The 15,519-nt window shown below is 37.9% G+C and overlaps 1 protein-coding gene across 4 annotated transcripts in view; it reads right to left on the bottom strand.

Annotated features, from left to right (window-relative positions):
* Positions 1-1,378: 1,378 nt before the first annotated feature.
* NFIB (nuclear factor I B) overlaps positions 1,379-15,519 on the bottom strand; it is a 201,085-nt gene continuing 186,944 nt past the window's right edge. For all 4 annotated transcript variants that reach the window (XM_066604273.1, XM_066604272.1, XM_066604274.1 and 1 more), the window contains one exon: positions 1,379-9,331. In XM_066604273.1, coding sequence (XP_066460370.1) covers positions 9,202-9,331 — 130 coding nt within the window. In that variant the 3' untranslated portion in view covers positions 1,379-9,201. The remainder of the gene's footprint in view (positions 9,332-15,519) is intronic.

Consider the following 15,519-nt stretch of genomic DNA (forward strand, 5'->3'; position numbering starts at 1 on the left):
TTATCCTGTTGCAATGACCACTCTGTGGACAGGTTTTCATTAGCAAATGGCAGAACATGATTTTGTAGGATGTCTCAATACACAAATCTGCCCATAGTTGCTTTTGAGAATCAACCCCCACACCATCATATTTCCACCACCAAATTTAACTGTTGGTTTGAGGTACCTAACAATAAATCGCTGATCAATAGCGTGTCCTAGAGTCATTGAACGACCACTCAGTAACAGTTCATTAAATGTGCCTCCTTAGCAAACTTGAAACAAGCTTTCCGATTCTTTTTAGAAACGGGTGGCTTCTTACATGCTTGGCATGAACAAATATTTTTATCTAACCTGCAGTTATCTGTTCTGCTGTTTTTGACACCCAATTGATTTTTAATTTTGGTAACAGTATACGATGGTTTGCAGCTACAGAACCTTGCAATTCGACGGTCTAGCTTCTGACTTATTTTTCGCATTCTGCTGATTTGTGGTGCCATTCTAAATGTTACATTTTCTTGAAATAGTTTTAGAATTTTCATGATAATGCAACGATTCATGCTAAACAATTCTGCAATGTCAATTTTTCTCTGGCCTTTCTTAAATGTTGCCACTATTCTTTTGTTCCTGGCTTTCAGTCTTCAGTCATCTTTCACTTTTGTCTCAAAGCTTTTATTTGCTGTCTTCGACTCAAAGTTGATTGTAGACTTTCTACTAATATACAGTAATTCTCAACAATTATTTTGTTTCTTAACTTTTGTCAGGAAGTGCGTAACTAGATAACACAGTATCCACCAGTCAGAATAGGTGATTATCACAGCTTATCTGCTCCCCCTCGCTACACAATAACCTCTGCACATGTCACAGATCATGCTTAGAACAGTCTCCTACTGAAATATCATTCTGTCCATTGTGTCCATGGCCCATGAGGCTGCTGTAAAGCATTACTTTCAAACACTGCTAACTGCAGCACAGGCAATATAGCAGCGTCCATAGTCACGTACAAAAAGGAAAAAAAAGAATTAAAAAATTGACATTTAGAAAATATTAGGAAAATGAAAGATGATTCATTATCTGGTTCTGATTACTAAAACAAATTAAGTATACACCCCCTTTAATTCTATAATAGAAACTTCATTTACACACGGAGATGCAAAACCTAAATGTATCCCTGGAAGTACACACTTTAGCAGCCACTGGAATCCATTGAAAGGTGTCTGAAAAATCTCAGGCATCATTAACACAAACCTTTAAATTGGACAGTTGTGAGCTGATCATTTAATACTTAGTGCCTTCACCAATGTTTTCATAACAGAAAATCAGCGCTTTGTAATAGTAGTCATTTCACCTTGAAGAATGTCTGAAAAAGTAAAATGGAATAAAAGCACAGAAAAGCGCGTCTGTAGCATAGCTCATTTTATTGTTTAAACAGTTTTTTGCATAGGAAATATATCCGCTTCCAGTAATTGACTGCAGTATGAGCAGCTGCTAGCAGTATAGGCTGGATATAACAGTAACAATCACATTAAGTCAAGCTTGATTTACACCAGTTTAAAACTTATGGCAAATTGGAGCTCATTTGTTGCTTGCAATGAAATTACCACCCGAAAAAAAGCTTAATTATTCAAACTCAAGACATGTTAAACTCATATTGTTTGCAGGCTCAGCCTTGTCCTAGAGACCCAAAAGTTCAGATACATCTAACCCAGTGATACTCAACCTTTGTTGGAAACATACATTTCTGAAATTCTCAGTCCAGTATTAACATCCTGCTCATGTTAGAGGCCAACAAAACATTGGGATAGATTTACTAATTACAATAGGTTAAAATTCAAAGTAGTAGTATAAATTTAGCAGCTAGGAACTGAAAATATTCAGGACTGAACAGGAAACACGAGTCGGAGAACAGAACAAAATCATGGTAGAAGGACTTTACGGAAGTCATGCAAAAACACCCTTGATGTTTACGGCAAAAATGGCAACTTCTGCTTTTCAAAAGGAACTTGAAACTTGCGTCTGCTTGAAGTAATACACATAAAATACGATAGGCATTCCACATATATGAATGCTATGCACATAGGTTTGCCTAGTCTTCAGTAAATCTATCCCAAAGAATTGCAGTGGTGGTCGAAAACTATACTACAGTAGAGACTTTTTTTTTAAGTACGGTGTAATTGATCATGTAATGCCGACGACTGGTTATGGACAAAAGTTGAGTACCAATGATAATGACAAATACATCCCGACTATACAAATAATTTGAAAATATAATACCATTTGGAAAACATGCATACATGTTCTATGGAGAGGAGTAAAATGGTACAAGATGTGCCAAAAGTTTTAAAATGGATCAACCCTGGTGTGTAGCTAGCAAGCAATAAACTGACTACTAGTCACCTACAGTTGTACTAAATGTATCTAAAGAAACACACAGTCCTACAAAAAGGTTGTTCTCAGAGAAATATCATTGATATGGGGGTAACCTTTTCCCAGGCTTCTAAGAAGTCCTATAAGACAAACACAAAGAAACAGTTCGATAAAGAACATCTCATCAGATGTCATTTTTTTTTTTTGTTTTCAGAAGCCCAGGCCTGGGACTGAGTTACCCCCTCACATTCTACATGGTGTATTTTTTTTTTTTTTAATTATTATTATTTATCTGTGAAGAAGAGATTCTGAAACATATTTACAACTGAACTCAACAGTGAGACTGTGAAATTGAACAGGCACTGCTAACTTATTTTGAGTTTTTGGTAAACATTTTGCTGGTTTTTTTCTTTCACGTTTTGCATCAACATTTTATCAGTCCGTGCAACTTCAATGCCCTCAATGAAAAATGCATAATAAGCCATACTTCTTATTAAAAAAAAACAAAAAAAAAAAAAAACCCACGAAAACATCCTTCTGCATAAAGAGATACATTTGCCACATCAGTCCCTGTAGCACAGTTTCAAAACCATTCTGTCAAAAAAATAAAGTACTACAAACACTAGCTTCAGCTGAACCGAGTGACTCTGCTTTCGAAGGTCTCTTAATAGGGGAACGAGGAAGAAAGCATGGCCAGCAAGTAGTGCCGAAGCTCAATATTTCACAAATTCAACATACATTTGAACTGCAACACACATATTTCTAAAGAGTAATCACTATTGAACCCTTTATATCATAGAAAAAAACTACTTACAACCATTGAAGGAAATCAATTGCAACAAAATATGTAAAAATTGACCGTCTCCAGCTAGTTCTTTTGCCCCCCTTTTTTTAAGTATCGAAAATGTGACCGACAGAGTTGTGGCGTGAAAACAACACAAAGAATTGTCATGGCAATTTATTTCATGCAAGGGTCATCGTGAAGGGTGAAGGGCAGCGCCGGTTGTCCATTTTATGTTCCAACCGAGCTGCTCACCCACGCGCCTACACAATGAGGTTGTGGAATAGGGAAAAAAATACAGGGAAACTAGCAGAAAGTGCAATTCTGAAGGACAAAGCTTGTAGATCCTTCAATTCAAATGGAGTATTAATGTGTTCAACCAAACCTGTTGAAATTGCTTAGTCTGCATGTTTAAATATCTTTCTATGAAACGCAAAAAAAAACACAAATGTCCACAAAGCATGCAGCTGGTTAATGTCAACAGAAGACCTTGACAGGAACATGTAAACTATGCTTGGGGCCTAACTCCCAACATCATCATAGAGCTTTCATTAAACCAAAATACTGTACAACGCATCTGGGATCATTTCGACAGGCTTTTTTTAATCTCAGAAAAGACTTTTAAATGTATGCAAGAGACTTCTGGTTTGCTAAATGTGGAAGGCCATATATTTCATCCCTTATCCATCGACATAATCGGGTATCCCATCTGGCTTTTGTCTTCACCAACCATACAAAAGTAAAGAAAAATGGATAGTGTAACTGATGACTACATCCTATGCAATCTCTTTCCATTAAGTCCTTGTGAAGCTACAAGTTGCAAATCCAAAAAATTTATGCTCCCTGAGGACATGGTTCATGCGTGACTTTTAAAAGTACTGCTCTAAATTCTAGGCTTTTTTTTTCAGGAGTGCTGCGTGCGCTCAGTTGTTAAAAGACCAACATGGATTCACAATCGTTTAATGCATTTTGCTAGAGGACAGTCACATATGTACTAAGACAGTGATGCTTCCAACATTCTTGAAATGCTCCAAAAACCAACTTTTCAAATACTAAATACAACAAAATAACCTTCATAAAATATAACTTTTCTCCATTTACATTTTTTTTTTTCTTTAAGGATTAGCAACCTATACTTTTTAAGTACAGGTAACTCTGAAACAAACCCTAACATGGACAGCACTTTTAAATGTTTTTTTTTTTTTAATTATTATTATTATTATTTTTTTCAAATACATTAAATTAAGGATCTGGAGAGTTTTAACCCAAGTCCAGTTCCTATACAAGCAAAAATTCTTGTTTACTTTAAAAAAAAAAAATGGAAACAAAATATATTCCCATTGCAAACGCTAAAAAGGTAGCTTTACAAATGAGGGCACGTGTCATTCAACAAAAATCATAACAAAACTATACAGTGTACAAATAACTGTCGGCAAGGTTCATTACAAAGACCCTCACGTTTCGCTACTTACAGCTTCACAGATTCATTCACATCTTTTTTTTTTATTTTCAAGCTGCCCATCTGAACTTTACCCCATAACTATATTGCTATAATTTAGGATTTCCTTTTTGCCATGTCTATGTACAGTTTCCTTCACTGTTTTTATTCCCTTTCAGAAACTAAGCCTTAAAAAAAATGTTCATGTCACTCTAGGGGAAACACACTTCAGGGGCAACACCAAGAGGCCAAGACTGCAAAGCAATTAAATAAGAAACAGAACAGTGCACAAAGGATGATTAAATGTGGTCATGTAGAAGCGGAATCTTATCAATGGGGAAGGAAGGACCGCTGCCTGACTTTTTAGAGCTGATTTTTTTTTTCTTTTCAATTACAGACGAAAGTTAAATACAATTTTTTTTTTTTTAGTGTATAAAGCAGGGTTTCTCAACAGGCGTTCTATAATGTACCTCCAGAGACGTCTTGAGGGAAAGAACACTGGGGCTCGTTTACCGCTAAAGATATGACAGCTTACGGCTGCAAATTACACCAGGAAATGCTTGGGCCACATTTATCACGGGTTTTAAAACAATTTCAGTTTTTCAGAAAAAAGGGCATGGGCAAAATTGTTTCAAAAAGTGCACCAAAATTTTGGTGCAATTTTTGGTGTGAACTAAGCCAACTTTTAGACGGGATGAGCTGTCGGGCAATGGATGTCGATTCCTTGTCCCAATGATGCTCGCTCCTGTTACACAGGAGCATATATTACTAGCATCACTGCTGGAATGGAGGTGGAGTGGGCCAGGGAGCGTTCTCCACCCCTTGCCTGTCTACATTCACAGCAGTCGCTCAAAAGTGAACAACTGCTGTTTACACTGAACGGGACGCCGTTCGTTTTTTGGATGCAGGAACTGAATGACTGAACAATTCTTCTTCGCTCACTGCATGCATTTACGCGGGATGATTACCATTCAGATTCCCGTGGAAGCATGGGAATCTGAACCATTTTGAACAATAATCATCCCGTGTAAAAGGGCCATTAGACTAGACGGTCTTAAAATTCTTCACGTTTATCATTAGGTAATAAATCTGGCCCATTTTAAGACTGTCTGCCCTAAGTCTGCACTAACCTTTAGACCATATTAGTAAACAAGCCCCACTGTGCTTTATGTGGTGTATATATAAGGGCAGTGTGATACATTTCTGCCATCTCCTAAATTTGCAGAGTTTATTAACACGATGCTAAATAAATGAAGCAATTATTAAATAAGGGGGTTTACTGAAATAAAATCACTTGTTGAGAAATCCCCGTAAAAAAGACTAGTAACGGAATCAAACAAGTGAGCTGTAAGATAATTTGTGTTAGTACATGGATATATCCCACAGACATAGTCTGCAGTTTTCTGGTCCTCATTAGAAGAGAATCATTGTAGCTAAAACGCCCTTTTATGTTTGGCAAAAGTGCAAATATACAAATACAGCCTTTTTCCCTTGTAGTATTGATTGTCCTTGACAACTAGCCCTAATAAAGAGGAGATTAATGAGCATATTGATAGAAGGATAATTATCATTGTAGTGGTTTGCACAAGTTCATGTTTGCATTAGTTTTCCTGCTGTGCTATTGAGCATTTTTGTGATCTGCCTGAGTGGGTGAATCAAATGGAGTTGCCACATAATCCCAGTCATATCTATTCATTAGGTGATTGGCAGTGGGAACAATAATAAATGTAATTGTATGAGGATGTGGTCACCGGGGTTCCACAATTCTGCTGCCATGTTTCACTTATGAGTACTTAACTGATGAGTGCATTCACACTGGGTGGTGAGTAAAATCATATTAAATAGAGAACGTTCAATGGGCAGTGGCCCTTTGCCTTGTAAAGTGATCAATGACTGCCATCAATTAAAATTAACTGCTGTCTGTGCCGGGTCACTGCTTAAGGAACCCTGATGAATCTTTGATAAAGGGACAATCGGGATATGCTTGACAAAATAATGAGGAAGAAAATGGCTCTGGAAGAGTTGTGCCGAATAGATGCTCATGTAGGGTTACTTTAGCCGGGTGATCTCATCGACAGTAAATAATCAGAGCTTACCGAATAAGGCAATGCAGTGTCACATCGTTCTAGTGGTCATGATAAGGAAGGTAGACGCTTCAACACTCGTACTGCATCCGTATGTAGCATGGTTTACCGTATATACGTACTGTTACTCCTTAGAAACATTAAGGCTTTGTAGTCAATCGAAAACAATAAGTGGAAATGACTGCAATTTAAGTGCATTGCCATATTACGTGTGTCTTCTGTATTCATCGTGAAACCCTGTGGTCCAGGCCACTTGAGGCTACAGTGAAATATTTCAAGTCTAATGACTTATTCCAGTATTTCAAAAACAAAAAGGTTAATAATAATTCTATTAGGTCAAGTTTAACTAGGTAAAAATAGTTCTTTGAGACATCAAATGTATACAATTTTTAATTACAGTAGATAAAATGGGTCACTTTGCAGTCATGGCCACTCTATATGGGCATTCTGCTCAACAGCAGTCTTCTAAAGAGCTGAAAATTCCATTTTTCCTAGCGCCCACCCATAATATATATTTCTATATATATTTATACGCATATATATAACAAAATTCCCTCTCCATGTCAGTACACAAAAGGACCTCATCACACTGCAAAAATAGCAGTACCCACTTTGGTCAATTGAAAAAAAAAAAAGCATACATTAAATTCTGTTTTATTTTTTTGTTTTTTTTTCTCCTTTTTTATGTTTTTTTTTTTCTTTATCTGAGAAATTACCTAAAATAACCAAATACTGCTAAAAGCACTACCTACATAGGCAAAACGTGGTATTGCATAATTTGTAAAAATTTTTTCCCCCCTTTTCCTGCCCACCCCTCCCTCCTTCCCCCCACATTAACTGGAAGATGAAAAACATGAAAGGTTAATAGAAAAACACCAAAAATACTGAAAATATTGCTGGTTGATTACTATTTTTTTTTTTTTTTAAGCGGCAATTATACACAGCCATGATATGCTTTATAAATGTGAGAAGGTATAACTGTTTTAAAAAATCCAGGATGTCACATAATTGATCTTTCCCCTGTGGAGTACAAAATATTTTTTTTTTGTAATAAAAATGGTATAGATTTTAAATGATAAATGCAGCAAAACAAGTTTTGTGATGTCATTTTTTTTTCTTCTTCTTAAATTCAAGGCAAGGCACGTAATGTGGACGTTAGATTTTCGTGCAAATTAGAATTACTGGAAACTGCACTTTACTACTTTTTAACCTTGTGAGATAAAAGAGACAGAATTCTGTAGGCCATGCAAAATTACATTTTAGATTTGAGGATTGGCGTATTTTTTTTTTTTTTAGAGCGACTTACAGTACTGACAGCACCATGCACATTTCAACCGAAGGGCATAGTATCAAGTCTTTTCTGTACGGGACAAAGACCGGCAGCTCGAACTGTATGTGTTTCTGCCTATTTGCTCTGTCTTTATAGTGCTGAAGCCCATCCCGTTGACCCAATTCAACTGATACCTATAAATAAATACAATATTTGGCCCCCCTAGGGAAGCCTAACCAATATAAGTGCTTCGAATAGTTGAATTGCAATAGTTCAGAATCTTAATTTGTCTGGATTTGCAGCTTTCTCTCTTTTTTTTTTTTTTAAATTTTCAAAAACACCCCTCATATATTGAGGGAATTAAATATTTTTTTTCCTGTCAGTACCAGAGATTACCACATTGGGAAATCCTAGGCTTTGCCTGGCACTGTGCAGGTTGTAGCTTTACAAGCCCTACAGTTTAGAGTCAAAGGGCAAGAGGACTAACTGTAATGATGCCCCATTCAATAATTATTTAATAGCACTTGCCTCTAATTTAATTTTTTTGTGGGCATTACATCCAATTGTTCCATTGATTGTTCAGGGATCTCTGTAAAATGTACAAAAGGCAATTGATTTCAGCCATAACCTGATGGACACAACTCTGCTGACAAGTTAGGTAGCACGCCAAAAACAAGCAAGGTGTATAGCAGGGATTCTTGCGGTTACGTCTCTTCCTGATAATGATTGAAGGTCATATAATGTTTGCTTTCCACATGCTGTATGACAACTGTTCTATGTAAGGAGATCCGTAGTAGGGGTGGCCTTGGGGCCCATTTTTTTTTTTTGCAGCTCTAATGCTGCCTCACAGCCTTTCTTTTGTGAGAAAGATGGGAGTAGTGTTCCCATGCGTAAACAACAAGAAGACTAAAACCAAACAGGACTAGCTTATCATGCAATTATTAAGGCATCTAGAAAAGTCATATAAAATATATTGTCGTGGAGAAAGAGTGCCTATTTCCCAGCGGACATCAGAGAACAAAGGCTAGTTGCATTCTACCATCCGTGAAATATATTAGCCACCCTTTCAGTGTCACGACTGTTTCCGTCTTAACCCCTCATGTGCTCCGAAGTCCTGAAAAGTAATATCTTGCATTGCTTCACAGGTCCTGTAAGTACTAAAAAGGTTAAAGGAATCAGTGATTGTAAGTGCTGCAAATGCTGGTCAGTATATCTTCTCTTTCGTGTTTTTTTTTTTTCTTTTCCACTTGTCCTTTCTTCTAATTTTCCTGTTTCACTTATTTCAATTGCTTGTCTCTGCTTGAAGAAAGGGTTCTCCAATTATGTTTAGTCCATAGTTTTGGACATTGCTTGGCAGGATTGATGTCCTGTTTGATACTTGGAAAGGAACCAAACTAGCCCAGGTACCAGGACTGCAAAAGAGAAGCCGAACAAGACAAACATAATTACTAGGACTTTACTGCTCACGTGGGTTATTAACAGACAGATCAATAAACAAGTCAACGGCTATCATTGATGAGTGTAGTCATAAGCAATATTACATAACACTCGGCCCATTGTGGTTCCACTAAACTGAAAGTAGAGCACCAGAAAGTTCTACGGCATCTCGGTTCCATCCAGTAGAACTGAGTAGAGTCGGTGGAGTATGATGCCTGTTGGAAATTAGCTTACCGTAGAAACTGTTATGCAACCCTAACAAAAGTTATTCTGCATTTTATTACTTGTGTTTTAGAAATCATACCAAGGAAAATAAAACACTTAACATATATGTATTTTCTTACAGAACTCATTACATCATCAACCCTCAAATTAACCCACGGCTTGTATAGTGTAATTCATACATTTGTGGTAACATATTTAGTAACCTCTGTTCAGCTAAATCTTCCATTGTATTTCAGACTTTATGACTCCCGGTAGACCAGGTTCACACAGGGCAATTTTAAGGGATTTTTTTTAGGCTAAAAGCAGGTGTGGATCCTAAAGAGAGTAAAAGTATAAAGGAAGGACGTATAATTATCCTCTTTTCTATTCTATGGGCTTGAAAATGCATGAAAAACTGAACCAAAATGCATTATGTGAATCTTGTGAATTTGGACTCTATTTTTGGCCAAACACTTTATGGCTTTCTGTTTCTTCAATACAGCCTGATTACTATAAGTTGAGAGCAAAGGGAAAAAAACAAGATACTCAAGAAGGACATGGAATATAAATTTTGTTATCTAATTAAACTATTTGAATCATATATTTAACAAATGAAGCAGGCAAAGCATGACTCACAATAAAACGCTGTGCACCAATTGTGTTTTATACATTTAAGAGGCTTTGTAAAGAGTTTCAAGGAAACTCCTAAAACCAATTGGTGGATAATAAATTTAGTTTAATTGTCCTTTCTGAAATAATCAGTTGATTGCTTAGTACAGAGAGGATGGGGGCATGGTAAAATGAAGTAAATTACAGAAATTTTCTAATACTGCAATTAATGAATGCACTGGTGAAATAAGATGGGTTTAAAAAGATTATACAGGGTGTAAAAATTGATAGCTTAAAGGCCCTTATACACATAACAATTATCGCTTAAAATTCGCTCAAAAGCCATCTTTTGAGCGATAATCGTTGCATGTAAATGTGCCCATCTTTCCCTTTTTTGCCGAACAATGATTTTATGTTCAGCATAAAATCCATCGTTTGGCAGAGGAGCTGATAGCAGGGAATTTACGCTGTGTTCTCTATAGGGAGCACTGATAACATTGTCTCAGCTGTCAGCCCCGTGGCAGAACAAAGGTAATGTATTCAGATAACCAATATAGCTCCTGGTGGCTCACACAAATTAATACGTTACTAATTGGCATTAGTACCAATTAGTAGTTTATGCAAAATGATTGCTCAAAAACCATCTTTTGAGCAATCATCTTTGTATGTAAAAGGGCTTTAACCTCAGAATAGACTAGCAATATCTGATGGATGGAGGTTCGACTCTCAGAACCCCCGCTAATTAGCTGTCTGAAAGGACTACTGACTCGGGGCATGTCATTCATGTACTTACCATTCTCCCTCTCCGTCGCCCACAGTTTTGTCACTCCTTGTATACAGCAGACTACTTCAGCTACTTATGTGCGTGTTTATAATGACAGGACTAAAAACCTCCTCATTTTAAGTGCACACATAAGTAGCCTACTGTATACAAGGAGTGGTTACTTTGCAAGAAGACAGCAGTGGAATAGGGAGGAAGGCGAGTATGAAAGTGACATCCCCAGACTTAATGCTCCAGCTAGTAAGCCCATAACTTTAGTTCATGGAGCTTATAGCACTGGCATAACCATTTAGGGCACTTGGAAACAAGTGGGACATTTAACGGTGCAGGACACAAGCAGAATGGCAAAATTACCTTAGAATGTGGAAAGGAATTGTGTGACCTAGACTTAAATATCAATTAAACTGAACAGTCAGCAGTTAATTGGGACTTACGGTTATTTGACTAATATTTTTTCTTTACCCTCACCTTACACACTAACATAAAATGGGTCTTTCCAAGCCCTAAAACTAGACGCCATAGCTTCCATATTTTGTGACTGCGCAAACAAGCCTGAAACAACTCTGTGCAATATGGAATAAAAGGCTAAGTAAGCAATTTCTACCTTTCCACCCAAGAATCTAAACCAACCCTTAACCCCATTACATTTGCAATAAGTAATGCATACAAAATCGATACTGCTTACTATGTATCCCACAACGAATCTCAACTATCTATTGTTTCTTAAATAGTTAATAAAAAGAAGTGATTTTTTTTTCACAAGTAAAACCTTAATTTAGTTAAACCTTACAAAACTAAAAAAAGCCCACAAAATGTTGACGTTTCAGCTTAGGAAAAATACATTGTACTTTCTACTTCTGTTCAGCAAGACAGGAACCGTATTTTTAACTCAATTAAGATTGGAATACAAGGTAGCAATGTTCATTGTCCACTACAAACACATTTAACACATGTGGGAGTTGCTACACAATATGGTTCCCTTTCTTTCAGTCCTTCCAAAAATCACTTGACAGGAAACGTAAGATTAGCTTTGTTATACCTAAGTGAACAAAGAGTGCTTAGAGCAGGCAACTGGTTCACCGCAGAGAGAAGTTTACTTTTTTTATTCTAATCCTGCAGGAATCTGCAGAGGCCGCTCACAGAGTAAAAGAGACAGAAGAAAACATTTGCTAGAACAAAAAAAGAAAAAAAAAAGTTGTTTTCTTTCCTTCCAACATCTTGTATCTGGACCATCTCATTCTGGTCACACAGCAGATCCTGCTGTTTCTCTCCCATAAATGTTAACACTGAGTTCCCAACATGGTCGTCTGTTAAATGGACATTATTGATTCCTATGGTCCATTGTTCCCACTGCCCCACATTCTAAGTCCCTGAAGTTCAAGTTCAATCTGGAATTACATCATGTCTCGTTTCTCCTGGTTACCAGACAGCCTAAGACGTGATCGCAGCTACACAAAAAAGGGGGGGAAAAAAAACAAACATCCTTCTTCACGCTACGGCTATTCCTATTGATTTATATATAAACTTATTTCCCCCCTTTCTTTTTTATTTCTCTTAAGCATGCTTCAAGTGTGGGGCCTGGCTAATTTAGAGATTAGGTTCCAAATTAGATTATCTAATGGCATCTTAATGGATTGCAGATCCATTTCCTGTAGAATGGCATCATGGGGGTCTGGCCGGTGTACAAAGCCATCTCTTTGGAAGAGATCCTGAGACCTTTGGGAGGAAAGCTATGTCCACTGAATATTCATCATTGTTATCATAAGACTCAGGGAGTTGAACTGGAAAAACAGCACTGCTTGCCGCGTCCCACATCTTTACTAGTAGCAGCATATTTGGATTAAAAAAGTGTTTTTATTTTAAAAAAAATTATATTCTGATTCATTTGGGAAATAAAAAAGGCATAAAACAGGGGAAATAACATGTTTTTTTTTGTTTCTTTTTTAATTGTAGAATGTAATTTTAAACATGCATGGGATCCGCTAAGCTACTTCATTACAAGGAAAGTGTTCTCAGAAAACAACCTATTGTCTACCTTAAATTTTTTATGTAAAACGTCTTGTAAAAAAAAAAAAAAAAAAGCAAAACGTTTAAACAATTTTTGATGTCACTATGTATTCTCAAAAACATTGTAATACTTTGCAGTTTTCACTCTGGCCTAATACTAGTCTGAGACTTCCTGTTCTGTACAGTAGCCTCAATGGCTATAGACACAGGAGGGGACCCAATGACTTCTATGGAAGAGTGTTTTAAACATGCAGAGGTCATTATGTAGAGAGGTTGAAAGTGAATGGTGGAGCCTATGTTCTCAATATATGCTACTTTTACTTATTATTAGATGACTTGTGGGAGGTTTTCTCTACAGACCAGGAAGTGTCAGCCTATTATTAGGCTTAATGACCAAGCTATTATTGTTTTTAAATATACATAGTGCCAAAAAAACGTTTAATACAAAAACTTGATTTAAATAATAAGTCATGTTTAGATGACACATTCCCTTTAAAGGAGTTTTCCCACAATGCATATTTATCATCCATTGACCGGATAAGCGATCTGATCATGTCTGATGCTGTGATCTCCACTGCTAGGATCCCCAAGGATCATTAGAATGGTGATTCTGAGCACCCCCATTCCTGCTCACTGAAGGACTGTAGTGAAATAGATTTGAATGGATCAGTGGTCGGGCATGCATCCTGCTGCTCCATTCAATGCCTATAGGGCTGACGGATTCCAGCTGGGCACTGTACTTGGCTCTCTCCATCAGTTTCACAGACTATGAATAGAGTGACACCGCCACTCTATTCAGAGTTCTTCAAACTGCAATTATGCAATGAAGGAACTAACAGCTCGGGACCCACATTTTACTGAGTAGTACGGGTCCCAAAGGTAGGGCCCCAGCAAACAGACATGTATCCCTAATCATGAGGATAGGTGATAAATGTCTATTGTGGTTAAAACCTCTTCAACTTGTGATTAAAGGTGGTTTTAGATGGAAAGATTATCGTTCAAAAGATCATTCAAATGAGCGAAAGTGAACGATAAACGTCCGGTCTAAATGCGAGCCAATGACTGAATGACGAACGATAATAGTTAACTTTTCGTAGGTCGTTCATTTTATGCAGGCATAAAAACCATTGTTGGCTTGTTCATTTATGGTTTGAACAGCGCTCAATCGGTGATTCTTAGTCGCTTACATAGTGAATGTGGAAGACTGAACTATTTTGAACGATTTCTCGTTTGAATGAGCCAACAATGTATCTGCCTGTCTAAACAGGCTGCACGAGAGCGAATGAGCTAGCAATGACGGTATTGGCTTGTTCAAACGATAATCGGCTCGTCTAAAAGGAACCTGAGGAGGTACTTGACGTTTTAAAATGTAGCACAATACCGTATATACCGGCGTATAAGACGACTTTTGAACCCCGAAAAATCTGCTCTGAAGTCGGGGGTCGTCTTATACGCCGGTAATACAAAAAAAAAAATCAGTACTCACCTCCCCCGGCGGTCTGTCGCGCTCCAGCAGGCTATCGCTCCCATCTGGTCCCGGCAGAACATTGCTTTCTGAATGCGGGGCTTGAAATCCCCGCCTCCAGAAAGCTAATACACACGCCGTCAGCCAGTTACAGCCATTCAATGACATCATTGAATGGCTGTGATTGGCTGAAGGCGCACGTGTGTTAGCAATCACACCCATTCAATGATGTCATTGAATAGTGTGATTGGCTGAAGCCACGTGTGTTTTAGCCAATCACAGCCATTCAATGATGTCATTGAATGGCTGTAACTGGCTGACGGCGTGTGTATTAGCTTTCTGGAGGCGGGGATTTCAAGCCCCGCATTCAGAAAGCAATGTTCTGCCGGGACCAGATGGGAGCGATAGCCTGCCGGAGCGCGACAGACCGCCAGGGGAGGTGAGTACTGATTTTTTTTTTCTCCACTGTATTACCGGCGTATAAGGTGAAAGTTGGGGGGTCGTCTTATACGCCCCGTCGCCTTATACGCCGGTATATACGGGTAGATTACTCAATCAATTGTAAATAGACAATAATGACATTTTCTCTTAACTATGTGCTCTGTAGCTGACAATTTAGCATCAGGCAAGCTCTTCTCTGCATCGATATCCTGTCATGTAAACAGCCCTCATAAATCTGTTCTCATGAGTGGTGAATACATGGCAAGATATCCATGCAAGGTCTCTAGATTGGCCACGTCCTAGCAAGTAAAATACTGATATCACTGCAAGAATTACAAGAAAAGGAAACAGAATGAGAAGTAAAAAGTGTGTATATCAAATAGTGTAAGGCCGGTTTCACATCTGCATTGGAACCTCTAACTGGAGGTTCCGTCACAGATCCGACTCACAGTGCCAGAAGAAAAAGTGCTGCTTCTGTCCAAAAGTTGGGCAGCTGGGCGGAGCCCATTAGAGTCAATGGGGTCCATCCAGTGCTGTTCAGTTCCATCCAAAGATGGAACTGTTCGGCCGTGGAGATTCCCCTTTCCTGTTCCCCGAATGGAGCAGAAAAGTGGAATCCCCAACGCTGAAGTGAAACCACCCTAATTATTTGAAAA

The sequence above is a fragment of the Eleutherodactylus coqui genome, chromosome 5, assembly GCF_035609145.1.
Source record: "Eleutherodactylus coqui strain aEleCoq1 chromosome 5, aEleCoq1.hap1, whole genome shotgun sequence".
In the NCBI taxonomy this organism is placed as follows: domain Eukaryota; kingdom Metazoa; phylum Chordata; class Amphibia; order Anura; family Eleutherodactylidae; genus Eleutherodactylus; species Eleutherodactylus coqui.